We start from the raw sequence: 16,445 nt of genomic DNA on the forward strand, positions 1-16,445 counted from the left end.
AATACTATATTCATTTAACTTGACGGACTGTGTATGAATTATATGACAAACGTCAAGGACTAAACTCTTGGCCATGACAAAACTACATTTTCCAGGCGCCCCAGATGTTTCGAGCACCATAGCAACCCCTCCAGCAACTTGTGGTTTGTTTGTGTACATTTTTTTCTGTGTCAGCGTTACAAAAGGGACGTTCATTTGCGAGGAAAGTTAAATAAAAAGTAACGCTCGCTATTAAATATTAAAATGTCTGAGATGAGAAAGTCCAGATATGAAGATGAGACTGAACGTGATGTCGCTGACGACGGTGATGTCTGTGAAAGTGACAGGAGGTTTTTAGAGTCTATTTCTGAAAACATTAAACGTGATAAAGATCATCTCCAATGTCCAGACCAAGGACCTGATGTTCATCGATACATTATTTACAGTAATGCATTTGACGAGGTAGATGCTGCTGCTGCTGATCTTAATGAGGCTATTATTATTATGCATTCTAAAATGCACTGGCATTGTCAATGCAGGTCATTGCATGCAATGTTGATCTGTTGCACTACATTGAAGTAGCAGCCTAACTCAGTAAAGTTGCACTTTAATGCAAATGTCATGTTCAAAATTTAAAAATGTAATAATTTGCAGTTCAAATATTTTGCCTTGCCTCTGAAATGTAGGTTTTGTGAACCAGGTTGGCCGACATTTTCATGTCAAGGACTCCCACATTGATCCAGTAGGCTATATAGGACATCAACCCCAATTTAAAAATACTTTGTACCAGTAACCCCTATAACAGAAGATTTTAGCTATTAGATTTAGTACAGAATTCTACAACTTTATATATGGTACTGTAAGTGTAGAGAGTGAAACCTATGATCTGAATGTTCACTCTTCTAGCCTACATTCTCTCATTGGAGAATGTAGCCGTTATGAGAATGAGCTGTAGCTCATCTAGCCGCTGAAATAATGGCCAAATTAATTTATTTGTCATTTTTGCTGGGGTCCCCCTCTAACTCTCCCAAGGACCCCTACGTGTCACAGGACTCCCACTGTAAGAACCACTCTGCTATAGGTCAAGGGTTCCCAAACATTTCAGTGCCACGATCCTCCCCAAAAAATATAACGGTACAAATGGAACCAAATAAACATCCATTTGGTTCCATGGTTGATAATTCCATTAGAACAGTTACAGATGTAACAGACCTGTTATGGTCATTCAGGGCTAGATCTTTAAGTGTTTCTGGTAATATTATTGTCTGCTCATTTTGTATGTCCGTGGCAAAAAAAGACAGAAAACGCCCACCACAAGCCAGCATGGTGATGACCCATGCTCAAACTCCTCGAAGCGCTATAACTATTTTCACAATTTTTCATTAGGTAACTTTTTTCCAATGTTTGCCAATGTTTTATAGTATGATTTGTTGGTTATAGCCTACTTTTGATGCAGTGATGGTCTTATTTTGCTTATGTTTTTGCAGTATGAAAAAGGTCTTAAAAGTCCTTTAATGTCACTCTAGTAATGCAAATACTAACCCTGTATACTGTATGTTGGTTTGTTACTGTTGAGTGAGAAAACAATGTTTCGCATGAAGCTAATCATCTAGGGACCCCCCACAAATCCACAAACTTATACAGGTTGAGAACCACTGCTATAGGTTAGCGTATGAATGATGCTTTGCTGTTCTAACCTAACCAGGTCATTCAGCGTGCTACAGTGTACAAAGGCCTGCTGTCAGCCATAAAGAAGGAGTACGATGACGCCATCAGTGTTGTGAAGAAGAGTCAGTATGAGACCCGGGTGGCTCAACGTAAACGCAACGCCATGGAGGCACAAGCACCGTCTCTGGTCAACTACCACAGACAAGCTGCACAGCTGAAGGACAGGTGAGAGAGGATTATTATGACTTTGTTCATGACATGGACACAATCTCATTGGACAAACCAGATGCATTGTTTAAAGATATAGCACGAATGCTAGATCTCAACACCTCTCCACAGGAGGGGTTTCTATATAGAATAACACTAATCTAAAACCCAATCAAGTTAAAATCAAGCTCAGACTCAGACCCAGTTGTGATACCAGTAAGACTCCTGAGGGCGAGAAGCACGCATCCGCCTTGTTGACGGCAGACTCCTGGACGAGCGCTGGCACTTTGGCATGGGGGGTCAGATCAACATGGAATTAATTCTGTACTGGCCATATAAGGAGCATGTCTTGAGTGTACAGGGTTTGATGAGGTCAAATCAACATATGGAATGTCAGAACAGGTCAGCTCCATACAGTATATAGAGATCTAAGGGTGGTAGCAGGGACATTCTCTTGAGGGGTTTGATGAAGGCCCAGGTTGGGCCGGGCCTTAATTTCCGGGCCTGTTGAGAAGTTTTCGCCGGATGGCGGGTGTGGCTGCACTAATAACTTTGGGGCAGGCCCGTCTAGAGTTTGAAATAAGTCTAAATAAGTCAAAATCGCAGAGGAAGGATGGATGGGGAATGTCAAAGTGAATAATGTGTCTACTCTGAAGTCCACCTGACTCTCTCTCTCTCTCTCTCTCTCTCTTTAGGATTGCCATCATCCAGAGAGACACAGCAGAGGTCCAGTCCAAGTTGGACAAACTGCAGCAGTCCAGCGGAGACAAGTCGTCCTCCTCAGAGAGGAAGAGTGCGGATGAAGCAGAGACACGGCTGCCCAAACAGATACCTGGTAGACTAATATATAAAACACTGTCAACTCATGACATTCCATTTACTTTCTGATATATGCAATTGGTAATACTAAAGTTGTTAAAGTACATAGACATAGTCAGAACCTATAATCAGTCTAACAGTATAATAACATATCATCCATCTTTCAGTAGAATATCCATACATTGAAACTATAAACATTATAGGATGCCAGATCAATAATGACCTGGCATCTGTCTACATAACATGCTATCTAAATTATGTTTTGACAGAAGTTCCGTAACCCGGGGCACCACGAAGGGTTACTCACGTCAATGAACGTGTGCAGTGGGTGAGGGGGGCAACCCACCCCTAATCGCCACAAGATGCAGTGTCGTCTGTCATACACACTGCTCTCACCCATCTTGGGGGGGGGGGACTCGTAATGTCAGGCTGCTGTTTCTGACTTCAGTTCTGCGCTTAACACGATCATCCCGCAGACTCTTGCCAATAAGATGCTGCTGCTCGGATTAACACCAAATCTGTGCAACCATGGGGTCGCAGACTTTCTGACCACAGTCAGAATCCACAGCACTTTGTCCTCTTCCATCATCCTCAACATCGTTCCCCCACAAGGGTGTGTTCTGACTCCTGAGCCCCCTGCTGTACACACTGTTCACACATAACTTCTCAGCTAAACATCCAGGCAGCCATATCGGGAAATTTGCAGAGGACGCAGTTGTAGTGTGACAGATATCCTACAATGATGAGTCGTCGTACCGGAAGGAGGTGATAGACCTAGTGGACTGGTGTGCAGAGAATAATAATATTAGAAGGAGAGACCATGCTCCCCTCCCCCTGTTCATAATTGGAGCTATGGTGGAAAGGGCCCCTAGTTTTAAGTACCTCGGAGTGACCACATACACCGACATCAAACATCTTAAAAAAGTTCCCACCAACGCCTTTATTTGCTCAGGAGGCTGAGGCAGGCTGGCCTCAATACTTCAGTGCTGGAGGCGTTCTACAGGTGTAGAAAGGTGTACTCTCACATTCTCTGTTACCACCTAGTATGGGAACGTGCTCTGCTGCGGACAAGAAGGCGCTGCAGAGGGTGGTGAAAAATGTAGAATAAGAGAAAAACGAGCACTCTCAGTCTGAATAATGCAGTTTACCGGGTGCACGGCTCACGAATAATCACTGTAATAGAGAAACAGCCAGCACTCCGAAGTCCTTCTGGTACATTTATTTCATTGTGCAGCACGGACAGAAAAAACACAGATGCGTTTCGGCATCAAGCCTTCCTCAGCGTGTATATGTGGTGGTGAAAAACGCCCAGAAGATCACCCACAGTAGTTTCCCTTCCTTCGAGGACGGCTACATCAGCAGGTGCAGGAGCGCAGTGCTCACATTATGGAGAACCCCACTCACCCGGCCCATGAACTGTATGACCCGCTCCCCTCGGGTAGCCATGCAGAACCAAAAGGCTCAAATGTAGCTTCTACCCAGGGACTGTTAGACGGTTGAACCCTTAAGCCCCAATAAATGCACTTTATCTGTTTTCAATATATTTGAATAGGCTGCTCAGTTTGAATGCACTGCACTTTAGGATTGTATGCTTATTCTTTTATTTATTGATAGTTATTTGGTTTATCGTACACTGCTGGTTTTGAGTGTGAAATGACATGTGAACCTTGAACCTAATACACTGTTGACACTGTCCCCTTGCCTTGTACTGACTGGTTTGCAGTGAAGGCTACAGTATTGGGACATTTGTGTGAATCCCCTTTGCTTTTGTACTGGGTCGTGTGGGCCGCATACTGTGAGTTGTGATGAGTTGAGTCGTGATCAACACTGTTATCTCCACGGGTTTCTGCATCTATGAGAAGCCGCTTGAAACGTCCCTGACCAACGTGACTGCGGTCCAAGTGGATTAAAGGTCCCACGCAGCCACTGGATGCCATGCAGTGGAGGAGACGCCACTGCTGTACACACACCGCTGGGCTCCTGTGTCTCCTCTCGCTCCTGGGGGTCGTGGTCTTTCTGCTCCATCATCGCCACTCATTGCCAGGCCTCGCGGGGTCGCCGTGATGGAGAGAGCATCCCACGGACCATGGAGGTAGCGGACCACACTCCTCCGCCAACAAGGCAACAGGAAACCAGAGCCACGAGCAGCAACATATCAACAACGCCAGCTCCCGGCAAGATGCCGATGACTCCTCTCCTCGGGGGGAGGCAGGTCAGGGGAACATTCTGGCAGCGAATGCCAGCCAAAGAGTAAAGGGCGGCCCAAGTGGCATGCTATTGCCCGGGCCGTACCCCTACATCATTAACGAGGCAAACAAATGCCCAGAGGAAAAAACACAACCATTCCTAGTGCTGCTGATAACCACCGTGGCTTGTCAAGTAGAGGCGCGGGATGCCATACGGCAGACGTGGGGGAATGAGAGCCTCGCTCCAGGCCTAGGATTAATCCGGCTGTTCCTGCTGGGGACGAATTAAGGCAAGCTGGGGCGCCTACAGCAGAGGACCTTGGAGTCGGAGAGCCTGAGGCACCACAACATCCTTCTGCAGGATTTCTTGGATACCTACAACAACCTGACTATAAAGACACTGATGGGGATGAACTGGGTGGCCATGCATTGTCCACGGGCCAGCTATGTTATGAAAACTGACTGTGACATGTTTGTCAACACAGATTACCTCATCCACAAGCTGCTCAGACCCGAACTGAATCCCAAGAAGAACTACTTCACGGGAGATATCATGAGGAACTATCCACCGCTCCGAGACAAAAACAGCAAGTGGTACATGTCCCCGGAGCAGTACCCAAGCGAGAAGTACCTGACCTTCTGCTCCGGGACAGGTTACGTGTTCTCTGGAGAACTGGCGGCGAAAATCTACCGAGCCTCCCTGAGCATCCGCCGCCTGCATTTGGAAGATGTGTACGTGGGGATCTGCCTGGCCAAGCTACGGATAGAGATCACATCGCCGCCCAACGAGTTCCTGTTCAACCACCTGCGGGTTTCCTACTCCAGCTGCGAGTACAGCCACCTGATCACGTCCCACGGGATTCATCCCGGTGAGCTGCTCAAGTACTGGCACCACCTGCAGAGTAACAACACCTGCATCCATCCACGCCTAGGGTTGGGATCAATAAGCGCTTCACCGCGGTTATGATGCATACCGTGGGCCGTACTAACGACCGTAGCGACTACTGTAGTGGACACCTTTTCATGATTGGCTGCCTCTAGGCTGCCTCTAAGCCAATGGGAGACTTACCCGTTAAACCCATAGTCTGAACGGCATAAAAACCCATACTCTTTACACCACAACATGATGGAGGCTGTGTTGTGAACTTGTGAATCAATACAGCCCCCACCTGGCGGAGTCAGGTTAAGTCTATTTATCACCTCGAGTCTATTTATCACCTTGAGTGCTATTGCTGAACTTTTGTTTATTCCGGTTGATCGGGGGCAAAAACAAACTTGCTTCAAGCTGATATCATATGACTTCAGTCATTTCTTGTTTTTGAATTACTGATTATGATTATGGTTGGTAAGTTACAGGAGTGGATATGTTGTGTATATGATATACATTTCTAAGCTTACCATATAATTTCTATGTGCGGCAGAAATCTCTCCATTATTCTAACTTTTTGGAAAATGAATGTCCTAATTTATCGTACAGCATCATACAAAAGCATCAAAAGCAGCAGTTTTTCCATTTTTGAATTTGAATCCTGAAAAGTAACAATTTTGTATGAGGTTTCCACCTAACAGAGCTGACACAATAGTTGTTTAGTTAATATCACTAGGGCTGACCTTGAGGATTTCTTTTGTCCTTCAAAACTTCTAGACCAAAGACTTTCATTTGAACGTTCGACAACGTTGATTACTTTAATAATGTATAGTTTCCCAGCATAAATGTAATTGTTGAAGCTGCAATTGATAAAATAAAAAATAAGGTCTGCATACTGGCAAATAAAAATAAGGTCTGCATACTGGCAAATAAAAATAAGGTCTGCATACTGGCAAATAAAAATAAGGTCTGCATACTGGCAAAAAATATAAGCTGTTTATATTGCCATTTGATCACACACAGATCTTTGTCAGGGATCTTTAAAACGAAGAATTCCTGATGATCAGTGTGTGAAACTAGCAATACACAGTGGAGCATTTTCTTTTTGCCAGTGTGTGTCTTTATTAGGCTACATGTATTGTCGTTGGTCCTGTACCTGGACGCTTCATGTGCATCAGTGCATGCACTACCCTTTCTCTGCAGTTGCAATTGAGCCAATATTTATTTTATTTAGATTTTAATTTCTTTTTTTCCCTTCATTATCCTTATTGTATATTGTTATCTATTGTATAAAATACATTTCTACTAAAAGGCATTTCGTCTTGTCAAGGAAATATTTTAAAAAAAAAATGTTTTTGTGTTTTTTTTATTTGTGACTTACAGTCCAGACAGATGTCACATATGTAACCTACCATCATGTTTATTGCTGTATCAGCCTCATATCCACTGTCCATAGACTGACTGACTATCCATCCATCCATCCATCCACCCACCATTCCACCTCACCATCTGTTCTCCCAGGCCTGTCGCTGGAGCAGTCTCTAGACCTGGAGGCGTTGGAAGGACATCTGCAGTGTCTGGAGAGCAGGAGAGATATGCTCCAGGACAGGAAGAAGAGTCAGTACGTTCCTCTGGAGGTCAAACAGCAGCTGGACAGTAAACTGAAGGCTGCCCAGGCACAGACACACCCACTGACTTCTGAAAATGACCGCCTGCGCCTACAGTAAGAAGCTTATTTCTATTTTTTTTAATGGTTTAGCCAGTTTTTGCTTTTTTAAATGTAGATATGAATTTTGATATGTTGAGAGTACGTATGGAAGTCAGAATCTTGGACCACATTGACCCCCCACCAAAAAAACATTTATTTTTGCTACTAGGGAGCCAGAAGATAAATTAATTGTTAAAAGATTTCCAAATTATTGCAAATATTGTCAGCTTCTAGTGAGTGAAGCTATCTTTAAATAGCTGTCGTATAAAATATGGTTGAAATGGTTAAGCTGATTGTGATGTTATATTAACTAATTTATAGGGAACCCCCCCAGCTGTTACACATTCAGGGACTCCTGTCAGGTGTCCCCGGACTCCACTGTTATATTATATAATCTTTTAGAAATGGTCAAAACTAGGAAGTGAGTCCAGTGTAATCCCTTCTCTGTTGTACAGGTACAGGCGCCTGAAGGTTGTCAGTGACTCTCTGAGCAGATGGAAGGATTCAGGAAGGCCGGTTCCTCTGGCAGAGCTCCTCACCGCCACCTTGGAGAACATCAGTCACATCTCAGGTTCACACTCCACCGTTCATTTGTTCTCAAACATTTGCATGTCCAGGACCCCCAAATTAATATTTATTTGGCCGTGTTGGATCGCCAACTGTAAAACCTTGACGTATGTGTGTGTGTGTGTGTGTGTGTGTGTGTGTGTGTGTGTGTGTGTGTGTGTGTGTGTGTGTGTGTGTGTGTGTGTGTGTGTGTGTGTGTGTGTGTGTGTGTGTGTGTGTGTGTGTGTATGTGAGAACAGATTCTGACTGTGACGGTAGTCACGGTACTGACTGTGTGCTGTTAGAAGATGAAGATCCAGCTAAAGTGAAGGAGTCAAAGCTGCTGGTGGATTACGTAGACAGGTACTGATCCGCACTTTTCAAGATATGATTACTATGTCTATCTCTGGGACCACAATCTACACTGTAAAGTCCTTTAGGTGGGGAAAAAAGAACAGAACCAGTTCAACCCTGGTGGAAAAGGGGCCTGTATGTGTCGACTGTCGAGTGACATAGCCTCCCCTCTCTCTCTCTCTCTCTCTCTCTCTCTCTGTTTCTTACTATAGCTTTACAGAGTTGTTTGAGTCAGGAGACTATGAAGCAGCAGCGTTCCATGCTGCCAGGTCTCCTCATGGAGTTCTGCGGAACCAGCACACTGTGGACAAATTTAAATGTAATGCACGCACACACACACACATGCGTGCGCACGCAGATATACATATGACAACATTCACACTTTATTATTAGTTATTAGTACTTACTTACATTATAACTCGTATCGCCTACCTTACTTTATTTTACTGTGTCCAAAACTGTTACTTTTCAGGATTCAATTTCAAAAGTAGCAGATCTACAATAGCCTACAAACCAGACAAATTAGCTGATCTTTTTTTGCTGTGATGTTGGAATCTGTTTGTAACCACACCTTGAAAATACATCTTCCACACCAAAGTTCTGTTCCTCTCTGCTCTCCTGCTCCCTCCAGTGGTGAAAGAGTATGATGGCAGGATGCCTCCATTCCTCCACTTCTTCCAGGCTCTGATGGTGTCGTGTACCCAGAGAGAGAGGCCTCTCCTGGGGGAGGTGATGGTGTCGTGTACCCAGAGAGAGAGGCCTCTCCTGGGGGAGAGTTTGTCCGTGGACGGGGTCCGTTGTGCACTCCAGCATAACGTCATGGAGCTGGTCATCCACGGCATCACCCTGCACAAGTACGTAGAACACAGTGTGTGTGTGTGTGTGTGTGTGTGTGTGTGTGTGTGTGTGTGTGTGTGTGTGTGTGTGTACATGTACGCGATATAGCATCAAACCTCTTGTGTACACTGACAGTACGCCACTCATTTTCACATGTTTCACAAAATTGACTAGCTGTCTATGACTCTGTTACTCTCTTTTTCTGTGCGTGCGTGCGGCGCTGCTTTCAGGCTGGCGTTCTCGGAGGCACTGGGGGACGTGCTGACTGAGCGCGCTCAGACGCACCCCGGGACGGCAGACATGTGTCTGACCCTGGCCCATGCCGTCTACACAGCCTGCCGCCTCCACAGGAAGGCCGCACTGAGCATGTGCAAGAGGGGCATGCTCCACGCCGCCCTGGACTACATGTACCAGTGTCCACACTTCACCGCTGGTACGCACGCACGCACGCACGCACGCACGCACGCACGCACGCACGCACGCACACACACACACACACACACACACACACACACACAGGAATTTGAAAAATCCCCAAAAGGTAGCACATCCCAAAATAAATGGAGGACAAAGTACTCACATTTACATTTTTTTTTTTGGCACACACCAATAAATGCTTTTATGCGTTATGAGCCTTCATCAGAGCATTCACATCACATAGATTCAACTCACATCATTCATACACACGGTCAGAGTTATAACCTACAGCTGAAACCAATCACCAAGGACCAATCATTTGTATGCAAGAACAAACACTGAGCAACTAAATCGTCGCTATATCGTCGGGCAGAAACCTTTTATCTCTATATTCTAACCTTTTGTGTTTTGCGTAAATTAACACCTTACTTGATCATACTACAGTGTCACAAAAAAGCATACAAGCTTGTAGATTGACTACAAGCTAATTTTGTATTGACTAATAGTTGACTATATTGACTAGTATATCATCTCTGTCCAAATATATATGATCATATGTCATATATTTATATATCATATGTCATATGTCCCAAACTGTAGGCAGGTAGATAGATAGATAGATAGATAGATAGATAGATAGATAGATAGATAGATAGATAGATAGATAAATAGCAAAAGTAACAGATCTGCGAGCTCAAACCCTCCCTCCCTCTCTCCAGAGGACAGCATGTGGTGTCTATCCATGTGTCCTAGCCTGTCTCTCCTCCAGATGTTGACGACAGAGAGCCTCCAGCACGGTCAACAGGCCATGTTGCCTGTGGGACTCACCTGCTACAGTCTGCTGATGGATAAACAGCACCACCTGCTGGCCGTACAGCTACTGGACTCCCTCTGCAGCAAGGGAACAGGTCTACAGTCTCTACACACACACACACACACACACACACACACTTTATACATTTTGAAACTTGTGAAATGGGACCTTCTGCATAATGAGTATACTTTCTGCTTTTGATACAGATACATTTGTAGGCTACTTTTAGTCAAGTACATTTTTTATTCTGGACTTTTACTTGTAACAGTATTTCTACATTGCAGTATTGATACTCTTACTTGCGAAAATAATGTTTTTTCAACCACTGTTAATATCTCTCTCTCTCTCTCTCTCTCTCTCTCTCTCTCTCTCCCTCCCTCTCCCTGCCACCCAGGTGTGTTGGAGCAGGCCATGGTGTCAGACAGTAGGGGTTGGGTGGAGCTTTGGGGAGAGATCTCCACATGCTGTGCTGAGCTGCAGCGCTCTGATCTGTCCCGCCACATCCTCAGTGTCCTGCTGGCTCACACTGGGACCAGCAGACTGTCCCCAGACCTGGACGGACTGTCCCTCATGGACCATGTCTTCCTGTAGCCATGGTTCACATGACGCTCGTACTTCACGAGCGTCATGGCTTAACTTCCGCCTGTTTTACGCGATCGCTACATTTACATTGTAAACGTGTGTATATAAACATTCAGATTTCAAATATAAAGTACTCACCACGTGGGCCACGGGTGTTTAGCATTGCTGCACTCCGCGTTGTTTAATAAAAGGCATTTTTATCCGAGCTGTTCTTTTTGCCATTGGCTTTCAACTACGCGCCCCTGTCGGTCGGGAGGAGTGTGGCACTCGGTGTGTTCGATATCCGTATTGACACGCTTACCGCACTGACAATACAGACTAATAGGCAAGTGCGCTCCCGGTATGCAACTGTGAGTTTTCCAAACGAACCCCGTTTGAGAAAAGTAGCCGGGGTGCTCGGATAAAAATTAGACAATGTGAGATGCAGCAATGCTAATCGCTGTCCCAGCAAATTCATAACACCCGTGGCACACGTGGTGAGGACTTTATATTTTAAATCTGAATGTTTATGTACACGTTTTCCGTGTAAATGTAGCGATTGTGTAAAACTGGCTTCAGTTGTGTCATGTTTCAGGGCTAGTCTTCCTGTAGCCTCGGAAACCCAGACGTTTTTATTTCCTGTAACCCAGGGCAGGCAGTGGTGTAAAGTAAGTAACTAAGTATTTAAGTACAATTTTGAGGTATTTCCAATACTTTTACTTCTGCTCCACTACATGTCAGATCCAAATATTGTACTTTTACTCCACCATATCAAATAAATTCCTGTCATTTCTATGTCAATTACATCCATTAAAACTCTGAACTGAGTCTAATGATCATTAAACAATTTGAAAGAAAATATTTTAAAAGGTTATATTCCTGGACGATCAAAATATGTTTAAAAAAACTGCTTCTTTTCACCTGACCGGGGAGAGTTTCCCCGGCCGGACGTAGCGCGTGGAAGGAACACGTTATTCCGACCAGTTCCTTTCCCCTCCATCAGGCGCCCCGGCTGGCCAGGGGGAGGAAGTTTAGAGACCAGGATTAAAACAGCATGAAAACGGCATAAAAACGGCATAAAAACGCCATGAAAACGGCATGTTTTTGCCGTTTTATTTTAGCGTTTCTCCCTGCCGTTTGGTGAACATCCCCCCACAAGGTTGGTGTCCTGTGCTGCAGCATCTATAGTGCCATTTTTATATCCACGGAACGCAGCAAATCAGGCTGGAACCCAGGCTACCTGGTGAGTCCTTGATTGACACACTGGGTTCCACCTAGGTTCACAGGTAACAAGGTGCTCTTTGGTACAACTCAAGCCCCCAGTAAGGCTATCCAACGTTGAAGATGCCACTACCTACTGGCAAAATGAGGAATTGCAGCACTAATGGAGGTGGACGTCACGTGCGTAAGCCCGGACCTCAAATCTGGGCCTTGGGCTAGGCTAGGTTAAACCTCCGCTCGCTCGAGCCATTGAGTTATAATTATACTTCCGGCAGTCTTCCGGGTGCTTCAAAACGCCACTGAGCAACTTCCACTGAAATGAATATCAGGGGGGGCGGGGGTAACGCTCCGGTTCGGTCTCTATTCTTTATAGCTCTATTCTTTATAACTGTGTGACAGAATTGATGCAACAACAAAAAAAGATGATATAGGAAAGTAAAAAGCCTTTCATAAAGTGGCTAATGCATTTGCAAAAGTTAAAATGCACTTACACGTTGGGGCTAAACTTGCTAAATCCGATTAACAGAAGTTGTCATTTCAGTTCACAATTTTATTTTATTTTTTTTATTTCCATTTTTGCTAAGCAGCAAGCTATACATGCTTAGATGATTTTTAATTTATGTTACAAGATGAAACAGAAGTGGGCAGAATTAAGGCTTCACTTCCCCCTGCTTCCTAATCATCTAAAGAGCTTCCGTGCCCCAGATTGTATGACCAAGCATTTGAAAATTGTGGCAGGCAACAGTCTGGCCATGCGAGACTAGACTACAGATTTGTGGTAGCCTACGTGCGTGTGGTTTACATGTGGGTACAGTACGTGACAGTTCAACAGTGTCATATAAACCGTTGTCTTCCTGTTTGCTTCTTTGCTTTTGCTTTCTCTCCCACCGTGTAGCTGCACAGGATGTTTAGGATTCTACAAACTATATAATGTTTAACAAATGTGTAGGGCTAGTCTCAGAGGCTGTGGTATAGGTTTCTGATTCAGTATTCAAGTTAGCTCAACATGGGACTTGGGAAGGCCTTACTGATTGTGGGTAAGTCTATCAATTATTCCTGCATCTATCGGCTATTTTCGAAGTTACTGATTAATGAAACGGGTTATTTTTCACTGAATCAAATAATCTTAAACAGTTTAAATTATTATATTACACATCAACTGAAATTACGAATAGATTTTTATGATTGATTAAATCGATTAGTCCGACTAAACACTTAAGCCATATTTTACACTTTACCAACAATGGTGTTGAGCAAAGTGGTGCATTGTGAGCTTGTAGATTTGCATTTCTGTTTTTTTTGTACGTTTCGAATATTGTGGGCCTTTTTCTGCCGTTATTGATAGATACAGATCTACAGATAGATCCTAGATGACAGGAAATGAGGAAAGAGAGATGGGGAGTGACATGCAGCAAAGGTCGTCGGGATAGGGAGTCGAACCCGCGACACGCTGTCAGGCATTGTCAGCCTATGGCCCCAGACTGCTACGCCAGCATCGGGACCTGGCTGTAGCACCTTATCTTACAGTAGAGTAGTCAGTTTATGAAGGGAGAAAGAGAGGTATCTCCAGAGCTCAAAAGATTGGGAGAAAGTCAAGATGCACTACCTTGGAAAAAAGAAAACATGCCAGTGCAATAAAAGAAGAAAAGAAAATAGAAAATAAATAGCCCAGTGATATTAGTCTGGCGGGGCCGTGCAGGCTAAAGATGCACCAGTATAGTTGTGGAACACAGAATGTTTGTGGATACTGCACTGCCTGCTTGTTGTCATGTGATGTGAAGAACACAAGATTAATAGAGTCCTGTCTTATTCCACAGGGCTACTGTGTATGCTGAGAAGATGTGACTCTACTGGTGAGCTGTGAAGATGTTTTAGTGTCTGCCACTGCCATGGTGGATCATTTGTTTCTCACTTCTGTTTATGTTTCATGTCATTCACTTGATGACAGTTGACGTTATTCCCCTGGATCACAGTTTAAATGTATTGTGCTATTGTGCATAATCGTATTATTTTAAACAAGTCTCAGCCTCAACCGGATTCCAACACAAGTATACTTCAGCACTTTCATTTTTAGGTATAGACTATAATGGGACTGACCATTGCTCAGGCAGACTGGAAGTCTACCACAGCAGCCAGTGGTTACCAGTAGGCTATATGATGTTAACTGGGGGATAAGAGAAGCTGGAGTGGTGTGCAGAGATACACTACATTACTGCAATGTCATACAGAACAAAATATGTCCCTTAAGCCCACTTCAGGTGTCGCGCGCGTGTGTGCGTCTGCTCTTATAAAGACTGGACGCTTGGGGGTCAATACCTGTGCACTACGGGTTTAAATCCACTACAGTTCATGTGGTTTGGCCGAGCATCTAAACGAGCACAATTGGCCTGTGTTTAGGGGAGAGAAGCCAGGTGGAGAGCATGATATTTGTGTCTGCGGTACACAGGCTGGGGCAGTGTCTGTCAGCAGGGGTGTTGAATGAGTAGCATGGGATGACTAGGTCTTCTCGGGGAGGGGGCTCCTCACTGGCAGGTCAGCCACGACAGCCAGTAGGGTATACAACAGTATTGTGGCAACACAGAAATGTGTGGGGAAGATTTAATTGTCATAAAAACTACTACATTGAGAGAATAAAATTAGTTAAAATCATAATTGACTACTCATAAGTATTGGGGGGGGGAAAGAAAGAAGAAAGAATGGTCCATATTACACTTACACATATTATTACACTTCACACTTAACACATTATGAACCACTGATACAGGTTTTCTTTGCTTCAAAGCCTCGTCTTGTAGCCTGCTGCATTTGGTACAAAATGAAAGTCATTACATTTGGATTGTTCTTATATTCCCTATTTGTTTCAAAGGTTATGCACATGTGCAACGTGGACGGAGCTAATCGCTCTCTCTCTCTCTCTCTCTCTCTCTCTGGCAGACATTACGTGTTTAGACATATGTGGTCATAATGCCTACTGTACTTACCAACTAGATAAAACCACCTGCAACTGTAAGTCAGGATTCACTAACCGGTATGACAGTTCCACCGATCGTGGCTGCATAGGTGAGTTAAAAACAGAAAGAAATGGGAATTGTATCGTTTACTGCCAGGTATTCATTAATTAATTATTTCGCCCCTGCCAAGGTCTTTTCAGTCTGTGCCTTATTCAAGGCGAAAAGATTACCCCAGGTCCGTGAACCGGAAGTTAAATCTATCGCACTCTATTTTTGTTCACCCGAAACATCAATTTTGTAACCGTGATCGGCAACGGTTTAGTAATCGGCTGAGAATAACGTTTATTTTATTAGAAGCTGAATCTGGAAAAAGAATCCAAGATAAAAAGCATTTAAAAAAAGAAAAACAACAGCGAGTCGACAGGCGCGGCCATCTTGGACCCTGCTCATTGTCTGTTTACTGACCATTCCTGAGCATTCCGGAGCTAATCAGATGTAGCATACGACCGGGACCTAACTTAATCAATATAAAACATGAATTGACGGAATATTTCATCAATGGCAGTGAATGGTTGGATTTGAATTGACGGAGATCTCCGTCAATTCGAACATGCATTAAGGTTGGCGAACCTGCATTAAGGTTGGCGAACCTGCATTAAGGTTGGCGAGCCTGCATTAAGGTTGGCGAACATGCATTAAGGTTGGCGCTGCTCCCGTGCTTCTGTCTCCAACCCCCGTACCACCCACTACCTCCACCTCTCCTGTCCTGAACCATTCAGATATAGATGAATGTGCAGCTGAAGACATTTGTGGCGGGAAGGGGACTTGTGAAAACCGCGAAGGAAGCTATTGGTGCAATTGTTCAGCTGGGTACAGTAACTATGGCAACGAAAGGACCCCATGCTCAGGTGAGATCCATGACATGATTATGATTTTAAATTCCCGTTCAGTTTCTGTTTTGGTGTCATCCACTTTTGTTTCGTTTTGTTGCATTTTCAACCCAGTATCTTCAAATTCAGTGGTTCTCAAATGGTTTTGGCTTTGATTGATTGAATGATTGAATACTGTATTAATTATTTGCAAAATGTACAGGTAGAGTTATACAATAATGCTAACGGTCAACACAAAAAGCCTTGATGGCGGGTTTCCATTGTTGTCATTATTATTATGTATTGTATGTTAATTGTATTGTCATATAGTGCTGTGTTGCTGTATAGCTCTTATCAGTTCATAGTGTTCCCCTTCTCTTCCATGCAGAGTTGCAGTGTGACGACCAGTTCAAAGCAGACAGTACACAGGTGAGTTGTAT

At 44.2% G+C, this 16,445-nt stretch overlaps 1 protein-coding gene and 1 pseudogene across 2 annotated transcripts; both read left to right on the plus strand.

Moving 5' to 3' along the window:
* The first annotated feature begins 100 nt into the window (after positions 1 to 100).
* Positions 101 to 11,320, plus strand: LOC306931183 (clathrin heavy chain linker domain-containing protein 1-like). Its single transcript, XM_079512413.1, has 11 exons — positions 101 to 143; positions 1,685 to 1,872; positions 2,550 to 2,689; positions 7,249 to 7,450; positions 7,891 to 8,006; positions 8,242 to 8,344; positions 8,548 to 8,654; positions 8,967 to 9,189; positions 9,403 to 9,605; positions 10,309 to 10,497; positions 10,798 to 11,320. Exons 2-11 carry the CDS (start codon positions 1,811 to 1,813, stop codon positions 10,992 to 10,994), a joined length of 1,542 nt encoding a protein of 513 aa, XP_079368539.1. The 5' UTR covers positions 101 to 143; positions 1,685 to 1,810; the 3' UTR covers positions 10,995 to 11,320.
* LOC306931429 (beta-1,3-galactosyltransferase 2-like) lies at positions 4,945 to 5,826 on the plus strand (annotated as a pseudogene). Its single transcript has one exon. The product of its transcript is annotated as a beta-1,3-galactosyltransferase 2-like (transcript).
* Positions 11,321 to 16,445: the final 5,125 nt, after the last annotated feature.

This window comes from Electrona antarctica (assembly GCF_951216825.1).
Source record: "Electrona antarctica genome assembly, chromosome: 10".
NCBI classification, from domain to species: Eukaryota; Metazoa; Chordata; class Actinopteri; order Myctophiformes; family Myctophidae; genus Electrona; species Electrona antarctica.